Source organism: Bombina bombina, chromosome 1 (assembly GCF_027579735.1).
Source record: "Bombina bombina isolate aBomBom1 chromosome 1, aBomBom1.pri, whole genome shotgun sequence".
NCBI classification, from domain to species: Eukaryota; Metazoa; Chordata; class Amphibia; order Anura; family Bombinatoridae; genus Bombina; species Bombina bombina.
Window position 1 is genome coordinate 48,178,833 of NC_069499.1, and position 17,332 is coordinate 48,196,164.

The 17,332-nt window shown below is 44.1% G+C and overlaps 1 protein-coding gene across 1 annotated transcript in view; it reads right to left on the reverse strand.

The window, feature by feature from the left end:
* Positions 1-17,332, reverse strand: part of KTN1 (kinectin 1) — a 394,527-nt gene that overhangs the window by 223,307 nt on the left and 153,888 nt on the right. Inside the window, 2 exon segments of the mRNA XM_053697334.1 lie at positions 3,184-3,271; positions 10,134-10,266. Of these exon segments, the coding sequence (XP_053553309.1) occupies positions 3,184-3,271; positions 10,134-10,266 (221 nt within the window).

A 17,332-nucleotide genomic window follows, 5' to 3' on the forward strand; every position in this document is an offset into this window, starting at 1 on the left:
AATCCACCGTGGTCATGAATTGACCTTCCTGGATGGAAGGAAGAATTGTTCGAATGGTTTCCATTTTGAACGATGGAACCTTGAGAAACTTGTTTAAGATCTTGAGATCTAAGATTGGTCTGAACGTTCCCTCTTTTTTGGGAACTATGAACAGATTGGAGTAGAACCCCATCCCTTGTTCTCCTAATGGAACAGGATGAATCACTCCCATTTTTAACAGGTCTTCTACACAACGTAAGAATGCCTGTCTTTTTATGTGGTCTGAAGACAACTGAGACCTGTGGAACCTCCCCCTTGGGGGAAGCCCCTTGAATTCCAGAAGATAACCTTGGGAGACTATTTCTAGCGCCCAAGGATCCAGAACATCTCTTGCCCAAGCCCGAGCGAAGAGAGAGAGTCTGCCCCCCACCAGATCCGGTCCCGGATCGGGGGCCAACATTTCATGCTGTCTTGGTAGCAGTGGCAGGTTTCTTGGCCTGCTTTCCCTTGTTCCAGCCTTGCATTGGTCTCCAAGCTGGCTTGGCTTGAGAAGTATTACCCTCTTGCTTAGAGGACGTAGCACTTTGGGCTGGTCCGTTTCTACGAAAGGGACGAAAATTAGGTTTATTTTTGGCCTTGAAAGGCCGATCCTGAGGAAGGGCATGGCCCTTACCCCCAGTGATATCAGAGATAATCTCTTTCAAGTCAGGGCCAAACAGCGTTTTCCCCTTGAAAGGAATGTTAAGTAGCTTGTTCTTGGAAGACGCATCAGCTGACCAAGATTTCAACCAAAGCGCTCTGCGCGCCACAATAGCAAACCCAGAATTCTTAGCCGCTAACCTAGCCAATTGCAAAGTGGCGTCTAGGGTGAAAGAATTAGCCAATTTGAGAGCATTGATTCTGTCCATAATCTCCTCATAAGGAGGAGAATCACTATCGACCGCCTTTACCAGCTCATCGAACCAGAAACACGCGGCTGTAGTGACAGGGACAATGCATGAAATTGGTTGTAGAAGGTAACCCTGCTGAACAAACATCTTTTTAAGTAAACCTTCTAATTTTTTATCCATAGGATCTTTGAAAGCACAACTATCTTCAATGGGTATAGTGGTGCGTTTGTTTAAAGTGGAAACCGCTCCCTCGACCTTGGGGACTGTCTGCCATAAGTCCTTTCTGGGGTCGACCATAGGAAACAATTTTTTAAATATGGGGGGAGGGACGAAAGGAATACCGGGCCTTTCCCATTCTTTATTTACAATGTCCGCCACCCGCTTGGGTATAGGAAAAGCTTCTGGGAGCCCCGGGACCTCTAGGAACTTGTCCATTTTACATAGTTTCTCTGGGATGACCAACTTGTCACAATCATCCAGAGTGGATAATACCTCCTTAAGCAGAATGCGGAGATGTTCCAACTTAAATTTAAACGTAATCACATCAGGTTCAGCTTGTTGAGAAATGTTCCCTGAATCAGTAATTTCTCCCTCAGACAAAACCTCCCTGGCCCCATCAGACTGGTTTAGGGGCCCTTCAGAACCATTATTATCAGCGTCGTCATGCTCTTCAGTATCTAAAACAGAGCAGTCGCGCTTACGCTGATAAGTGTGCATTTTGGCTAAAATGTTTTTGATAGAATTATCCATTACAGCCGTTAATTGTTGCATAGTAAGGAGTATTGGCGCGCTAGATGTACTAGGGGCCTCCTGAGTGGGCAAGACTCGTGTAGACGAAGGAGGGAATGATGCAGTACCATGCTTACTCCCCTCACTTGAGGAATCATCTTGGGCATCATTGTCATTGTCACATAAATCACATTTATTTAAATGAGAAGGAACTCTGGCTTCCCCACATTCAGAACACAGTCTATCTGGTAGTTCAGACATGTTAAACAGGCATAAACTTGATAACAAAGTACAAAAAACGTTTTAAAATAAAACCGTTACTGTCACTTTAAATTTTAAACTGAACACACTTTATTACTGCAATTGCGAAAAAATATGAAGGAATTGCTCAAAATTCACCAAAATTTCACCACAGTGTCTTAAAGCCTTAAAAGTATTGCACCCCAAATTTGGAAGCTTTAACCCTTAAAATAACGGAACCGGAGCCGTTTTTAACTTTAACCCCTTTACAGTCCCTGGTGTCTGCTTTGCTGAGACCCAACCAAGCCCAAAGGGGAATACGATACCAAATGACGCCTTCAGAAAGTCTTTTCTATGTATCAGAGCTCCTCACACATGCGACTGCATGTCATGCCTCTCAAAAACAAGTGCGCAACACCGGCGCGAAAATGAGGCTCTGCCTATGATTTGTGAAAGCCCCTAAAGAGAAAGGTGTCTAAAAAAGTGCCTGCCGATATAAACTTATCAAAATACCCAGATTAAATGATTCCTCAAGGCTAAATATGTGTTAATAATGAATCGATTTAGCCCAGAAAAAGTCTACAGTCTTAATAAGCCCTTGTGAAGCCCTTATTTACAATCTTAATAAACATGGCTTACCGGATCCCATAGGGAAAATGACAGCTTCCAGCATTACATCGTCTTGTTAGAATGTGTCATACCTCAAGCAGCAAGAGACTGCTCACTGTTCCCCCAACTGAAGTTAATTCCTCTCAACAGTCCTGTGTGGAACAGCCATGGATTTTAGTAACGGTTGCTAAAATCATTTTCCTCATACAAACAGAAATCTTCATCTCTTTTCTGTTTCTGAGTAAATAGTACATACCAGCACTATTTTAAAATAACAAACTCTTGATTGAATAATAAAAACTACAGTTAAACACTAAAAAACTCTAAGCCATCTCCGTGGAGATGTTGCCTGTACAACGGCAAAGAGAATGACTGGAGTAGGCGGAGCCTAGGAGGGATCATGTGACCAGCTTTGCTGGGCTCTTTGCCATTTCCTGTTGGGGAAGAGAATATCCCACAAGTAAGGATGACGCCGTGGACCGGACACACCTATGTTGGAGAAATGTGGGTTTCCTATCTCTTTAAATCAGTGGATTACAGCTGCACAGAGCATCACCCTAGCATTTTAATATATCCTAAACGAGAATAAGCTGATCTTTAATCAAGAAGCTGAACTGTGATTTCAAGTTGGATTTGAGTGGTGACTTTGCCTATAAATTTATTTAGAATTATTTGATATTGTTTTTACAAAAGCGCTACTAAATTGTGCACAACTGCTTTGCACACACAGACTTACCTTGCTGAGCAGTTTCATAATCCGTTGTTCGTTTTCTCAGATAAGCTTCAATTTCTTCACTCCTCCTTTTTGCATCCTGCATCTGTGCCTGAGAGAGAAGCAAGGAAAACGCATTCACCAACTTAAAATAAAACCATACTCCGTGTTTCCCTTGAGAGGTTTACGTGCTTAGAAGATTAATTAATTATTGGTCTCATTTCTATTGAAATTGGGTTTGTGCACAAACCACAATAAAATGCTGCCGGAAGGCATTGCGCTAACCGACAGTTTCCGAAGGCGCACTTTCCACCATTACCGCGTGCCAGGGTCTGGCTGTCAAATTTTAAGCATCCCATAGAAAAACATAATTTATGCTTACCTGATAAATTCCTTTCTTCTGTTGTGTGATCAGTCCACGGGTCATCATTACTTCTGGGATATAACTCCTCCCCAACAGGAAATGCAAGAGGATTCACCCAGCAGAGCTGCATATAGCTCCTCCCCTCTACGTCACTCCCAGTCATTCGACCAAGGACCAACGAGAAAGGAGAAACCAAGGGTGAAGAGGTGACTGAAGTATAATTTTAGAAAATATTTGCCTGCCTTAAAAAAAAAAAAAAAAAAAAAAACAGGGCGGGCCGTGGACTGATCACACAACAGAAGAAAGGAATTTATCAGGTAAGCATAAATTATGTTTTCTTCTGTTATGTGTGATCAGTCCACGGGTCATCATTACTTCTGGGATACCAATACCAAAGCAAAAGTACACGGATGACAGGAGGGCTAGGCAGGCTCATTATACAGAAGGAACCACTGCCTGAAGAACCTTTCTCCCAAAAATAGCCTCCGAAGAAGCAAAAGTGTCAAATTTGTAAAATTTGGAAAAAGTATGGAGCGAAGACCAAGTTGCAGCCTTGCAAATCTGTTCAACAGAGGCCTCATTCTTAAAGGCCCAAGTGGAAGCCACAGCTCTAGTAGAATGAGCTGTAATTCTTTCAGGAGGCTGCTGTCCAGCAGTCTCATAGGCTAAACGAATTATACTACGAAGCCAGAAGGAGAGAGAAGTAGCCGAAGCCTTTTGACCTCTCCTCTGCCCAGAGTACACGACAAACAGGGAAGACGTTTGTCGAAATTCCTTAGTTGCCTGCAAATAGAACTTGAGGGCACGAACTACATCCAGATTGTGCAGAAGACGTTCCTTCTTTGAAGAAGGATTCGGACACAAGGAAGGAACAACGATCTCTTGATTGATATTCCTGTTAGTGACTACCTTAGGTAAGAACCCAGGTTTTGTACGCAGAACTACCTTATCCGAATGAAAAATCAAATAAGGAGAATCACAATGTAGAGCTGATAACTCAGAGACTCTCCGAGCCGAAGAAATAGCCATTAAAAATAGAACTTTCCAAGATAACAGTTTAATGTCAATGGAATGAAGGGGTTCAAACGGAACTCCTTGTAAAACGTTAAGAACCAGGTTTAAACTCCATGGTGGAGCAACAGTTTTAAACACAGGCTTGATCCTAGCTAAAGCTTGACAAAAAGCCTGGACGTCTGGATTTTCTGACAGACGCTTGTGCAACAAAATGGACAGAGCTGAGATCTGTCCCTTTAAAGAACTAGCCGATAAACCCTTATCTAAACCTTCTTGTAGAAAAGACAATATCCTAGGAATCCTAACCTTACTCCAAGAGTAACCTTTGGATTCGCACCAGTATAAGTATTTACGCCATATTTTATGGTAAATCCTTCTAGTAACAGGCTTCCTAGCCTGTATTAAGGTATCAATAACTGACTCAGAAAAACCACGCTTTGATAAGATCAAGCGTTCAATTTCCAAGCAGTCAGCTTCAGAGAAGTTAGGTTTTGATATTTGAATGGACCCTGAATCAGAAGGTCCTGTCTTAGAGGTAGAGACCAAGGCGGACAGGATGACATGTCCACTAGATCTGCATACCAAGTCCTGCGTGGCCATGCAGGTGCTATTAGAATCACTGATGCTCTCTCCTGTTTGATTCTGGCAATCAATCGAGGAAGCATCGGGAAGGGTGGAAACACATAAGCCATCCTGAAGGTCCATGGTGCTGTCAAGGCATCTATCATAACTGCTTCCGGATCCCTGGATCTGGACCCGTAGCGAGGAAGTTTGGCGTTCTGACGAGACGCCATGAGATCTATTTGTGGTTTGCCCCAACGTCGAAGTATTTGGGCAAAGACCTCCGGATGAAGTTCCCACTCTCCCGGATGAAAAGTCTGACGACTCAAGAAATCCGCCTCCCAGTTCTCCACTCCCGGGATGTGGATTGCTGACAGGTGGCACGAGTGAGACTCTGCCCAGCGAATTATCTTTGATACTTCCATCATTGCTAGGGAGCTTCTTGTCCCTCCCTGATGGTTGATGTAAGCCACAGTCGTGATGTTGTCCGACTGAAACCTGATGAACCCCCGAGTTGATAACTGGGGCCAAGCCAGAAGGGCATTGAGAACTGCTCTCAATTCCAGAATGTTTATTGGAAGGAGGCTCTCCTCCTGATTCCATAATCCCTGAGTCTTCAGAGAATTCCAGACAGCGCCCCAACCTAGTAGGCTGGCGTCTGTTGTTACCATTGTCCAGTCTGGCCTGCTGAATGGCATCCCCCTGGACAGATGTGGCCGAGAAAGCCACCATAGAAGAGAATTTCTGGTCTCTTGATCCAGGTTCAGAGTAGGGGACAAATCTGAGTAATCCCCATTCCACTGACTTAGCATGCACAATTGCAGAGGTCTGAGATGTAGGCGAGCAAAAGGTACTATTATGTCCATTGCCGCTACCATTAAGCCGATCACCTCCATGCATTGAGCTACTGACGGGTGTTGAATGGAATGAAGGACACGGCATGCATTTTGAAGCTTTGTTAACCTGTCTTCTGTCAGGTAAATCTTCATTTCTACAGAATCTATCAGAGTCCCCAAGAAAGGAACTCTTGTGAGTGGAAAGAGAGAGCTCTTCTTTTCGTTCACCTTCCATCCATGCGACCTTAGAAATGCCAGTACTAACTCTGTATGAGACTTGGCAGTTTGAAAGCTTGGAGCTTGAATCAGAATGTCGTCCAGGTATGGAGCTACCGAAATTCCTCGCGGTCTTAGAACCGCTAGAAGAGTACCCAGAACCTTTGTGAAGATTCTTGGAGCCGTAGCCAATCCGAATGGAAGAGCTACAAATTGGTAATGCTTGTCTAGAAAGGCAAACCTTAGATACCGGTAATGATCTTTGTGAATCGGTATGTGAAGGTAAGCATCCTTTAAATCCACTGTGGTCATGTACTGACCTCTTTGGATCATGCGTAAAATTGTCCGAATAGTTTCCATTTTGAACGATGGAACTCTTAGGAATTTGTTTAGGATCTTTAAATCCAAGATTGGCCTGAAAGTTCCCTCTTTTTTGGGAACTACAAACAGATTTGAGTAAAACCCTTGTCCTTGTTCCGACCGCGGAACCGGATGGATCACTCCCATTAATAAAAGATCTTGTACGCAGCGTAGAAACGCTTCTTTCTTTATCTGGTTTGTTGACAACCTTGACAGATGAAATCTCCCTCTTGGGGGAGAAGATTTGAAGTCCAGAAGGTATCCCTGAGATATGATCTCTAGCGCCCAGGGATCCTGAACATCTCTTGCCCAAGCCTGGGCGAAGAGAGAAAGTCTGCCCCCCACCAGATCCGGTCCCGGATCGGGGGCCCTCGATTCATGCTGTCTTAGGGGCAGCAGCAGGTTTCCTGGCCTGCTTGCCCTTGTTCCAGGACTGATTAGGTCTCCAGCCTTGTCTGTAGCGAGCAACAGCTCCTTCCTGTTTTGGTGCAGAGGAAGTTGATGCTGCTCCTGCTCTGAAATTACGAAAGGAACGAAAATTAGACTGTCTAGTCTTAGCTTTGGCTTTGTCCTGAGGTAGGGCATGGCCTTTACCTCCTGTAATGTCAGCGATAATCTCCTTCAACCCGGGCCCGAATAAGGTCTGCCCCTTGAAAGGTATATTAAGCAATTTAGATTTAGAAGTAACATCAGCTGACCAGGATTTTAGCCACAGTGCTCTGCGTGCCTGAATGGCGAATCCTGAATTCTTAGCCGTAAGCTTAGTTAAATGTACTACGGCTTCTGAAATGAAAGAATTAGCTAGTTTAAGGACTCTAAGCCTGTCCGTAATATCGTCCAGCGTAGCTGAACTAATGTTCTCTTCCAGAGATTCAATCCAGAATGCTGCAGCAGCCGTGACCGGCGCGATGCATGCAAGGGGTTGCAATATAAAACCTTGTTGAACAAACATTTTCTTAAGGTAACCCTCTAGTTTTTTATCCATTGGATCTGAAAAAGCACAGCTATCCTCAACCGGGATAGTGGTACGCTTAGCTAAGGTAGAAACTGCTCCCTCCACCTTAGGGACCGTTTGCCATAAGTCCCGTGTGGTGGTGTCTATTGGGAACATTTTTCTAAATATTGGAGGGGGTGAGAATGGCACACCGGGTCTATCCCACTCCTTAGTAACAATTTCAGTAAGTCTCTTAGGTATAGGAAAAACATCAGTACTCGCCGGTACCGCAAAATATTTATCCAACCTACACATTTTCTCTGGTATTGCAACTGTGTTACAATCATTCAGAGCCGCTAAAACCTCCCCTAGTAATACCCGGAGGTTCTCCAGTTTAAACTTAAAATTTGAAATATCTGAATCCAATCTGTTTGGATCAGAACCGTCACCCACAGAATGAAGCTCTCCGTCCTCATGCTCTGCAAGCTGTGACGCAGTATCAGACATGGCCCTAGTATTATCAGCGCACTCTGTTCTCACCCCAGAGTGATCACGCTTGCCTCTTAGTTCTGGTAATTTAGCCAAAACTTCAGTCATAACAGTGGCCATATCTTGTAATGTTATCTGTAATGGCCGCCCAGATGTACTGGGCGCAACAATATCACGCACCTCCCGGGCGGGAGATGCAGGTACTGACACGTGAGGTGAGTTAGTCGGCATAACTCTCCCCTCGCTGTTTGGTGAAATTTGTTCAATTTGTACAGATTGGCTTTTATTTAAAGTAGCATCAATACAGTTAGTACATAAATTTCTATTGGGCTCCACCTTGGCATTGGAACAAATGACACAGGTATCTTCCTCTGAATCAGACATGTTTAACACACTCGCAATTAAACTTGCAACTTGGCTACAGTCTTATTTAACAAAAAACGTACTGTGCCTCAAAGAAGCACTAAACGATTAAATGACAGTTGAAATAACGAACTGAAAAACAGTTATAGCATCAATCCTTAACACAATTTAGCAAAGGTCTGTTCCCATTAGCAAAGCAAAATCATTAAATCTGAAAGCATAAAAAAATTACTGAGTAACGTTTTTTTATCACAGTCATATATAAGTCTCACAGCTCTGCTGAGAGAATCTACCTCCCTCAAAAGAAGTTTTGAAGACCCCTGAGTTCTGTAGAGATGAACCGGATCATGCAGGAAATACAATGAGTAACTGACTGGAAATTTTTGATGCGTAGCAAAGAGCGCCAAAAAAACGGCCCCTCCCCCTCACACACAGCAGTGAGAGAGAAACGAAACTGTCACAATTAGAATAAGCAACTGCCAAGTGGAAAAATAGTGCCCAAACATATATTCACTCAGTACCTCAGTAAATGCAAACGAATCTACATTCCAGCAAAAACGTTTAACATAATTAATACCTATTAAAGGTTTAATGTACTTTTCACAGAGTAATTCCAGTGAGTAAAGTATACATACATGACATATTATCGGTATGGCAGGATTTTCTCATCAATTCCATTGTCAGAAAATAAAAACTGCTACATACCTCTATGCAGATTCATCTGCCCGCTGTCCCCTGATCTGAAGCTTTACCTCTCCTCAGACGGCCGAGAACAGCAATATGATCTTAACGACTCCGGCTAAAATCATAGTAAAACTCTGGTAGATTCTTCTTCAAACTCTGCCAGAGAGGCAATAACACACTCCGGTGCCATTGTAAAATAACAAACTTTTGATTGAAGTCATAAAAACTAAGAATAATCACCATAGTCCTCTTACACATCCTATCTAGTCGTTGGGTGCAAGAGAATGACTGGGAGTGACGTAGAGGGGAGGAGCTATATGCAGCTCTGCTGGGTGAATCCTCTTGCATTTCCTGTTGGGGAGGAGTTATATCCCAGAAGTAATGATGACCCGTGGACTGATCACACATAACAGAAGAAATAGAAACATTTAAAAATGACACCCGGTTTCCATTCAACAACTCAATTGAAACAAGCCCATAGAATGTACAACTAGAATGTATTTTGGTGCCTTATTTGTTTTTAGTGACATTTTATAATTTCCTTATACATTTTTATTAAGAGATAGAGGGAAATAGGGCATCTGGTGTGTGTTATGGACACACACTCACATTCCTAATTTAAAGGTAAGAGATTTGCATTGCCAACGTTGTGACAGGCAATGGGTGTGCATCAGTTCTAAATAAAAGTCTGTTTAGACGAAGCAATGGTCTTCTACTTCCAGTGAATTAAACATAACGCTTTCTGGAGTGAAAGTCTAAATAGCAGCCAAGGGGTTAAAGGGCTATAAAACACTTTTCTTTCAGGATTCAGAGTGTATATCATTTTAAACAACTCTCCCATTTACTCCTGTTATTACATTTGCTTTACTCTCTTGATATCCTTTATCAAAGGAGCAGCAATGAACTACTTCTGGGAGCTAGCTGAACATAGGACACAGTGAGCCATATATGTGCAGCTACAAATAAGCAGTCTAGCTCCCAGTTATGCATTGGTGCTCCTGAGCCTACCTTGGTATGACTTTCAACAAAGGATACCAAGTGAACAAATAAAATGAGATAATAGAAGTAAACTGTTAAGTGGTTTACAATTGTATGCTTTTTCTGAATCATGAAAGGTTACTTTTGACTTTATTGTTCTTTAATAAGACAGCACCTTCAACTGGACCAGTGCTTGCTCCGAGTTCTTCTTCTGAAGTTCTTCTTGGGCCACCTTGTTATTGTTCTCCGTCAACTCGTTCATTAGCCTGGCGTAATCTTGACGAAGTTTGTTCAGTTCACTGGATTGCCTAAGACACAAAACAGAAACAAATAATAGTGAAGAGTACAACATTACAACTTATACTCTATGACAAATCAGAGCCAAGTAAGCTCCAGTTATACATTTCTTACTTGTTGTTTACTGGTTTTGTACTACCATTTACAGGGACATGAGAGTAACAGTCACGGACCTAGAACGCTAAAGTAAACGCAGCCCATCGCCCTATTTATAAGTATTTGTATATAAAGTGTAAAAAAGGACTACTAAAGATCAGAAAAGGTAAACGTCCATTCAATAGACAATACTGGAAAAAGCAATAAATGGATGTTTGGGTGGGGGTTGTGGGAGAGAATCAGCCTGTATTGGCGCTAATAGAAAGGTCAGTAGTAATATGATATATACATTCCTTTAATATAAATATTGTTGTGCACAGCAATTCCTGAAAGTTTACATTTAAAAACCATTAAACCAATAAAAATAGTGTCCTACATGCCATTAAGATCACATTAACAGAGCTCACACTGAATTTAAGTTGATGCAAAGTAGCTATAGCCCATTCATTATTTCTGTCATATTTGGTAGGTGATTATGTATCTGCAGCTATAAAAAGGGACCATTTTAGTATTGCTAACTAGTTAACAATCTGACATTTATCCTCCTCAGTACAGGTGGGATTCAGAACGGTTTGCAGATGCTTTATCATCGTAACATTACAAAGCCGGTGGAGAGACCAAAAGCCACTTTATCTACAGTACAGGGATTGTTTTATCAAACGCATCAGCAAATCATTTCATTGTATTAGGTAACGCATATTCTTTCACTCTCTCTCTATTGCAATAAACTTTAATACATATTAAAGATTTCTCTCCAAAGTTACATATAAAGGTTGTGTTTCTTACTAATATATAAAAGATCACTTTACACTGCTAAAAACATAAATTATGCTTACCTGATTATTTCATTTCCATCAGTTGGAGGAGAGTCCACTGCTTCATTCACTACTTGTGGGAATTAAGAACCTGGCCACCAGGAGGAGGTAAAGAAACCCCAGCTAAAGGCTTAAATACTCCTCCCACTCCCCTCATCCCCCAGTAATTCTGTCAAGGGAACAAGGAACAGTAGGAGAAATATCAGGGTGTAAATGGTGCCAGAAAATGAAAATTAAATTTAGGTCCACCCACCGGAGTAACGGGCGAGGGCAGTGGGCTCTCCTCCCACAGATGGAAATGAAATTATCAGGTAAGCATAATTTATGTTTTCCATCTTAATGGGAGGAGAGTCCACTGCTTCATTCATTACTTGTGGGAACAAATACCCAAGCTCTAGAGGACACTGAATGAACAAAACGGGAGGGTAAAAGGAGGCAGACCTATACTGAGGGCACCACAGCCTGCAGAACCTCTCTCCCAAAAGCAGCTTCCGCCGAAGCAAAAACATCAAATTTATAAAATTTTGCAAAATAGAGGCCTCATTCTTAAAGGCCCAAGAAGAGGCCACAGCTCTAGTTAAGTGAGCCGTAATCCTCTGAGGAGGCTTGTGTCCCGCTGTCTCATATGCCAGACGGATCATACTCCTCAACCAAAAGGATAGAGAAGTGGCAGAGGCCCTTTGCCCCCTGCGCTTCCCTGAATACAGAACAAATCTGAACTCCTTTGTGGCCTGAAGATAAAACTTCAAAGCCCAAACCACGTCCAAATTATGAAGTAACCTCTCCTTTGAAGAAGAAGGGTTAGGACTCAAAGAAGAAACTATTTCCTGATTAATGTTACGACTCAACACCACCTTGGGTAGGAATCCCAATCCAGTGCGGAAAACAGCCTTATCGGCATGAAAAACTAAGTAGGGAGGCTCACATTGCAAGGCCGCCAACTCAGAGACTCTGCGTGCCGATGCAATAGCCAGTAGGAATAAGACTTTCAATGAAATAATCTTAATGTCAAGCGCATGCACAGGCTCAAACAGAGCCTTCTGCAATACCTTATGAACCAAGTTAAGGCTCCAAGGAGGAGTCGAATTCCTAAAGACAGGCCTGATCCTAACCAGAGCCTGAACAAAGGACTGAATGTCAGGAAGCTCCGCAAGCTTCTTATGCAACAGTACAGATAATGCTGAGATTTGTCCCCTTAGGGAGCTGACGGCAAGACCCTTATCCAGATCATCCTGGAGAAAAGCCAAAATCCTGGATACCCTGATCTTGTGCCAGGGGTATCCTCGTTCCTCACACCAGGACAAGTAGGGCCTCCACACCTTGTGGTAGATGCGTTGAGTGACTGGCTTCCTGGCCTGAACGAGAGTGTCAATAACTCTTTCCGAAAATCCTCTCTTGACTAAGACTAGACGTTCAATCTCCATGCAGTCAGCCTCAGAGAATCAAGATTTTGGCGTAGAAAACAGAATTTATGTTTACCTGATAAATTTCTTTCTCCAACGGTGTGTCCGGTCCACGGCGTCATCCTTACTTGTGGGATATTCTCTTCCCCAACAGGAAATGGCAAAGAGCCCAGCAAAGCTGGTCACATGATCCCTCCTAGGCTCCGCCTACCCCAGTCATTCGACCGACGTTAAGGAGGAATATTTGCATAGGAGAAACCATATGGTACCGTGGTGACTGTAGTTAAAGAAAATAAAATATCAGACCTGATTAAAAAAAAAAACCAGGGCGGGCCGTGGACCGGACACACCGTTGGAGAAAGAAATTTATCAGGTAAACATAAATTCTGTTTTCTCCAACATAGGTGTGTCCGGTCCACGGCGTCATCCTTACTTGTGGGAACCAATACCAAAGCTTTAGGACACGGATGAAGGGAGGGAGCAAATCAGGTCACCTAAATGGAAGGCACCACGGCTTGCAAAACCTTTCTCCCAAAAATAGCCTCAGAAGAAGCAAAAGTATCAAACTTGTAAAATTTGGTAAAAGTGTGCAGTGAAGACCAAGTCGCTGCCCTGTCTTTTTATGTGGTCTGAAGACAACTGCGACTTGTGGAACCTCCCCCTTGGGGGAAGTCCCTTGAATTCCAGAAGATAACCCTGGGAGACTATTTCTAGCGCCCAAGGATCCAGAACATCTCTTGCCCAAGCCTGAGCGAAGAGAGAGAGTCTGCCCCCCACCAGATCCGGTCCCGGATCGGGGGCCAATATTTCATGCTGTCTTGGTAGCAGTGGCAGGTTTCTTGGCCTGCTTTCCCTTGTTCCAGCCTTGCATTGGTCTCCAAGCTGGCTTGGCCTGAGAAGTATTACCCTCTTGCTTAGAGGACGTAACACCTTGGGCTGGTCCGTTTTTACGAAAGGGACGAAAATTAGGTCTATTTTTTGCCTTGAAGGGCCGATCCTGAGGAAGGGCGTGGCCCTTACCCCCAGTGATATCAGAGATAATCTCTTTCAAGTCAGGACCAAACAGCGTTTTCCCCTTGAAAGGAATGTTTAGTAGCTTGTTCTTGGAAGACGCATCAGCCGACCAAGATTTCAACCAAAGCGCTCTGCGCGCCACAATAGCAAACCCAGAGTTCTTAGCCGCTAACTTAGCCAATTGCAAAGAGGCGTCTAGAGTGAAAGAATTAGCCAATTTGAGAGCATTGATTCTGTCCATAATCTCCTCATAAGGAGGAGAGTCACTATCGAGCACCTTAAGCAGTTCATCAAACCAGAAATATGCGGCTGTAGTGACAGGGACAATGCATGAAATGGGTTGTAGAAGGTAACCCTGCTGAACAAACATCTTTTTAAGCAAACCTTCTAATTTTTTATCCATAGGATCTTTGAAAGCACAACTATCCTCTATGGGAATAGTGGTGCGTTTGTTTAAAGTAGAAACCGCTCCCTCGACCTTGGGGACTGACTGCCATAAGTCCTTTCTGGGGTCGACCATAGGAAACAATTTTTTAAATATGGGGGGAGGGACGAAAGGAATACCGGGCCTTTCCCATTCTTTATTAACAATGTCCGCCACCCGCTTGGGTATAGGAAAAGCTTCTGGGAGCCCCGGCACCTCTAGGAACTTGTCCATTTTACATAGTTTCTCTGGGATGACTAAATTTTCACAATCATCCAGAGTGGATAATACCTCCTTAAGCAAAATGCGGAGATGTTCCAATTTAAATTTAAATGTAATCACATCAGATTCAGCCTGCTGAGAAATGTTCCCTAAATCAGTAATTTCTCCCTCAGACAAAACCTCCCTGGCCCCCTCAGATTGGGTTAGGGGCCCTTCAGAGATATTAATATCAGCGTCGTCATGCTCTTCAGTAACTAAAACAGAGCAGCCACGCTTACGCTGACAAGGGTTCATTTTGGCTAAAATGTTTTTGACAGAATTATCCATTACAGCCGTTAATTGTTGCATAGTAAGGAGTATTGGCGCGCTAGATGTACTAGGGGCCTCCTGAGTGGGCAAGACTCGTGTAGACGAAGGAGGGAATGATGCAGTACCATGCTTACTCCCCTCACTTGAGGAATCATCTTGGGCATCATTGTCATGATCCCTGCGACAAGGTAACCTCCACGGAGGAGATGATGACATCCCCACCAGATCCGCAAACCACATCCTCCGCGGCCAGGACGGAGCAATCAGAATAGCCGAGGCTTGCTCCTGCTTGATGAAGGCCACTACACGAGGTAGAAGAGGCAACTGTGGAAATATGTAAATTAGGTTGAAGCCCCAGGGTACCGCCAAGGCATCTATCATTTCCGCTTGGGGGCCCTGGATCACGACTCGTATCTGGGTAGCTTGTAATTGATTCTGGACGCCATGAGATCCATCTCCGGTGTTCCCCATCTGTTGCAGATCTCCGCGAACACCTCGGGATGGAGAGACCACTCCCCTGGATGAAACGTCTGTCTGCTCAGAAAATCCGCTTCCTAGTTGTCCACACCCGGAATGTGGATCGCTGAGAGTGAACAAGTGTGAGTCTCTGCCCATTCCAGAATTTGAGATACTTCCCTCATGGCTAAGGAACTTCTCGTTTCCCCCTGGTGGTTTATGTAAGCCACCGACGTAATGTTGTCAGATTGGAATCTGATGAATCGGGACAACCCCAAGAGAGGGCTAAGACCGCAGAGCGTTGAATATATATAAGTTCCAGAATATTTATAGGTAGACTCGATTCCTCTAGTCCACCTACCCTGTGCCTTTCTGGCACCCCAAACAGCTCCCCATCCTGATAGACTTGCATCCGTGGTCACAATCTCCCAGGATGGTCTCAGGAAGGATATCCAATGTGACGGCTACCAAGATAGGGACTCCCTCACCAGTCTGTCCAGAGAGATCTGTTGGGACAGATCTGAATGTTCGCCGTTCCATTGTCTCAACATGCACAGCTGAAGAGGTCTGAGATGGAACCTGGCGAATGGAATTAACTCTATGCTGGATACCATGAGCCCGATCACCTCCATACACTTGGCAACAGATGTCCTGGAGGATGTCTGGAGAGCTAGACAGTTGGATGCAAGCTTACAACGTCTCTGTTCTGTCAAGAATATCTTCATGACTGAAGAATCTGTTATCGTACACAGGAATTCCACCCTGTTGCTGGGGACCAAGGAACTCTTCCCTTCGTTTATCTTCCACCCATGGGATCGAAGGAGAAGAGCTCTTGTGTGCTCCTCCGCAAGACTGTAGGACAGAGCTAGGACATCGTCCAAATAAGGTGCCACTGCAATCCCTCTGGCTCTCGCTACCACGAGTAGAGCTCCCAAAACCTTTGTAAAGACTCTTGAGGCAGTCGCCAGAACAAACGGAAGGGCCACAAACTGGAAGCGCTGGTCCAGGAAGGCGAATCTTAGAAACCTGAAGTGATCCTTGTGGATGAAAGGTAAGCGTCCTTCAGGTCTATAGTCGTCATGAATTGCCCCCCTTGAAGGAGGGGCAAAATTGACCTGATCGTCTCCATTTTGAACGATGGAACTGACAAAAACTTGTTTAGGGCCTTTAGGTGCAGAATTGGACGAAACGTGCACTCCTCCTTTGGGACCACGAAAAGGTTAAAATAATACCCCAGACCTCTTTCTGCCAGAGGGACTGGGACAATTATTCCGAGAGATAAGAAATCCCTCACACACCCCAGGAAGGCGTCTCTCTTCTCTAGTCTTGAAGATATGTTTGACAGGAGGAACCTGCCTCTGGTCGGATATGACTTGAATCCTATCCTGTAACCCTGGGCTACGACCTCCAGTACCCAAGGGTCTATAACTTCTCTTCTCCAGGCCTCCGCAAAAAGAGATAGTCTACCCCCTACCTGATCCGAGGACGGATCGGGGGCTGCCCCTTTATGCCGACTTTGACTCGACGGGCTTCTTGTTCTGCTTGGACTTGTTCCAATAGTTAGCTGGCTCCCAAGATCCCTTGGACTGCTCAGACCTTGTGGCAGGCTGCTGGCGCTAAGACTTGTCCTCACAAAATCGATGAAAAGTAGACCCCTTAGGTTTAGTCTTCTTATCCTGAGACAAGAAGGCACCCTTGCCACCCGTGACCGTAGATATGATGGAATCCATGCCTGGGTCAAACAAAACTTTCCCCTTGAACGGGAGGGAAAGCAAGACTTGGAAGTCATGTCAACAGACCATGACTATAACTATAAAGCCCTGCAGGCTAAAACAGAAAAACTTAAATTATGCTTACCTGATAATTTTCTTTTCTTCAGATGGAAAGAGTCCACAGTTCCCCGCCCGTGTTTTTATGTGGGGCGGCAGTAATTTTTTGTTCTTCTGGCACCTTTTCACCCTGATATTTCTTCTACTGTTCCTTGTTCCTCGGCAGAATAACTGGGGGATGAGGGGAGTGGTAGTAGTATTTAAGCCTTTGGCTGGGGTGTCTTTGCCTCCTCCTAGTGGCCAGGTTCTGAATTCCCAAAAGTAATGCATGTAGCTGTGGAATCTTTCCATCTGAAGAAAAGAAAATTATCAGGTAAGCATAATTGTTTTAGCCCACAGGGCTTTATGGTTAAAGTCGTGGTCTGCTGACATGACTTCCAAGTCTCGCTTGCTTTCCCTCCAATTCAAGGGGAAAGTTTTGTTTTTCATTTTTTAATTGGATCTTCTTGCACCCTGTTTGGGTCTTCCGGGAATCCTTGTTTGTTCCTCCATGTCCTCTCCCCTTTGGG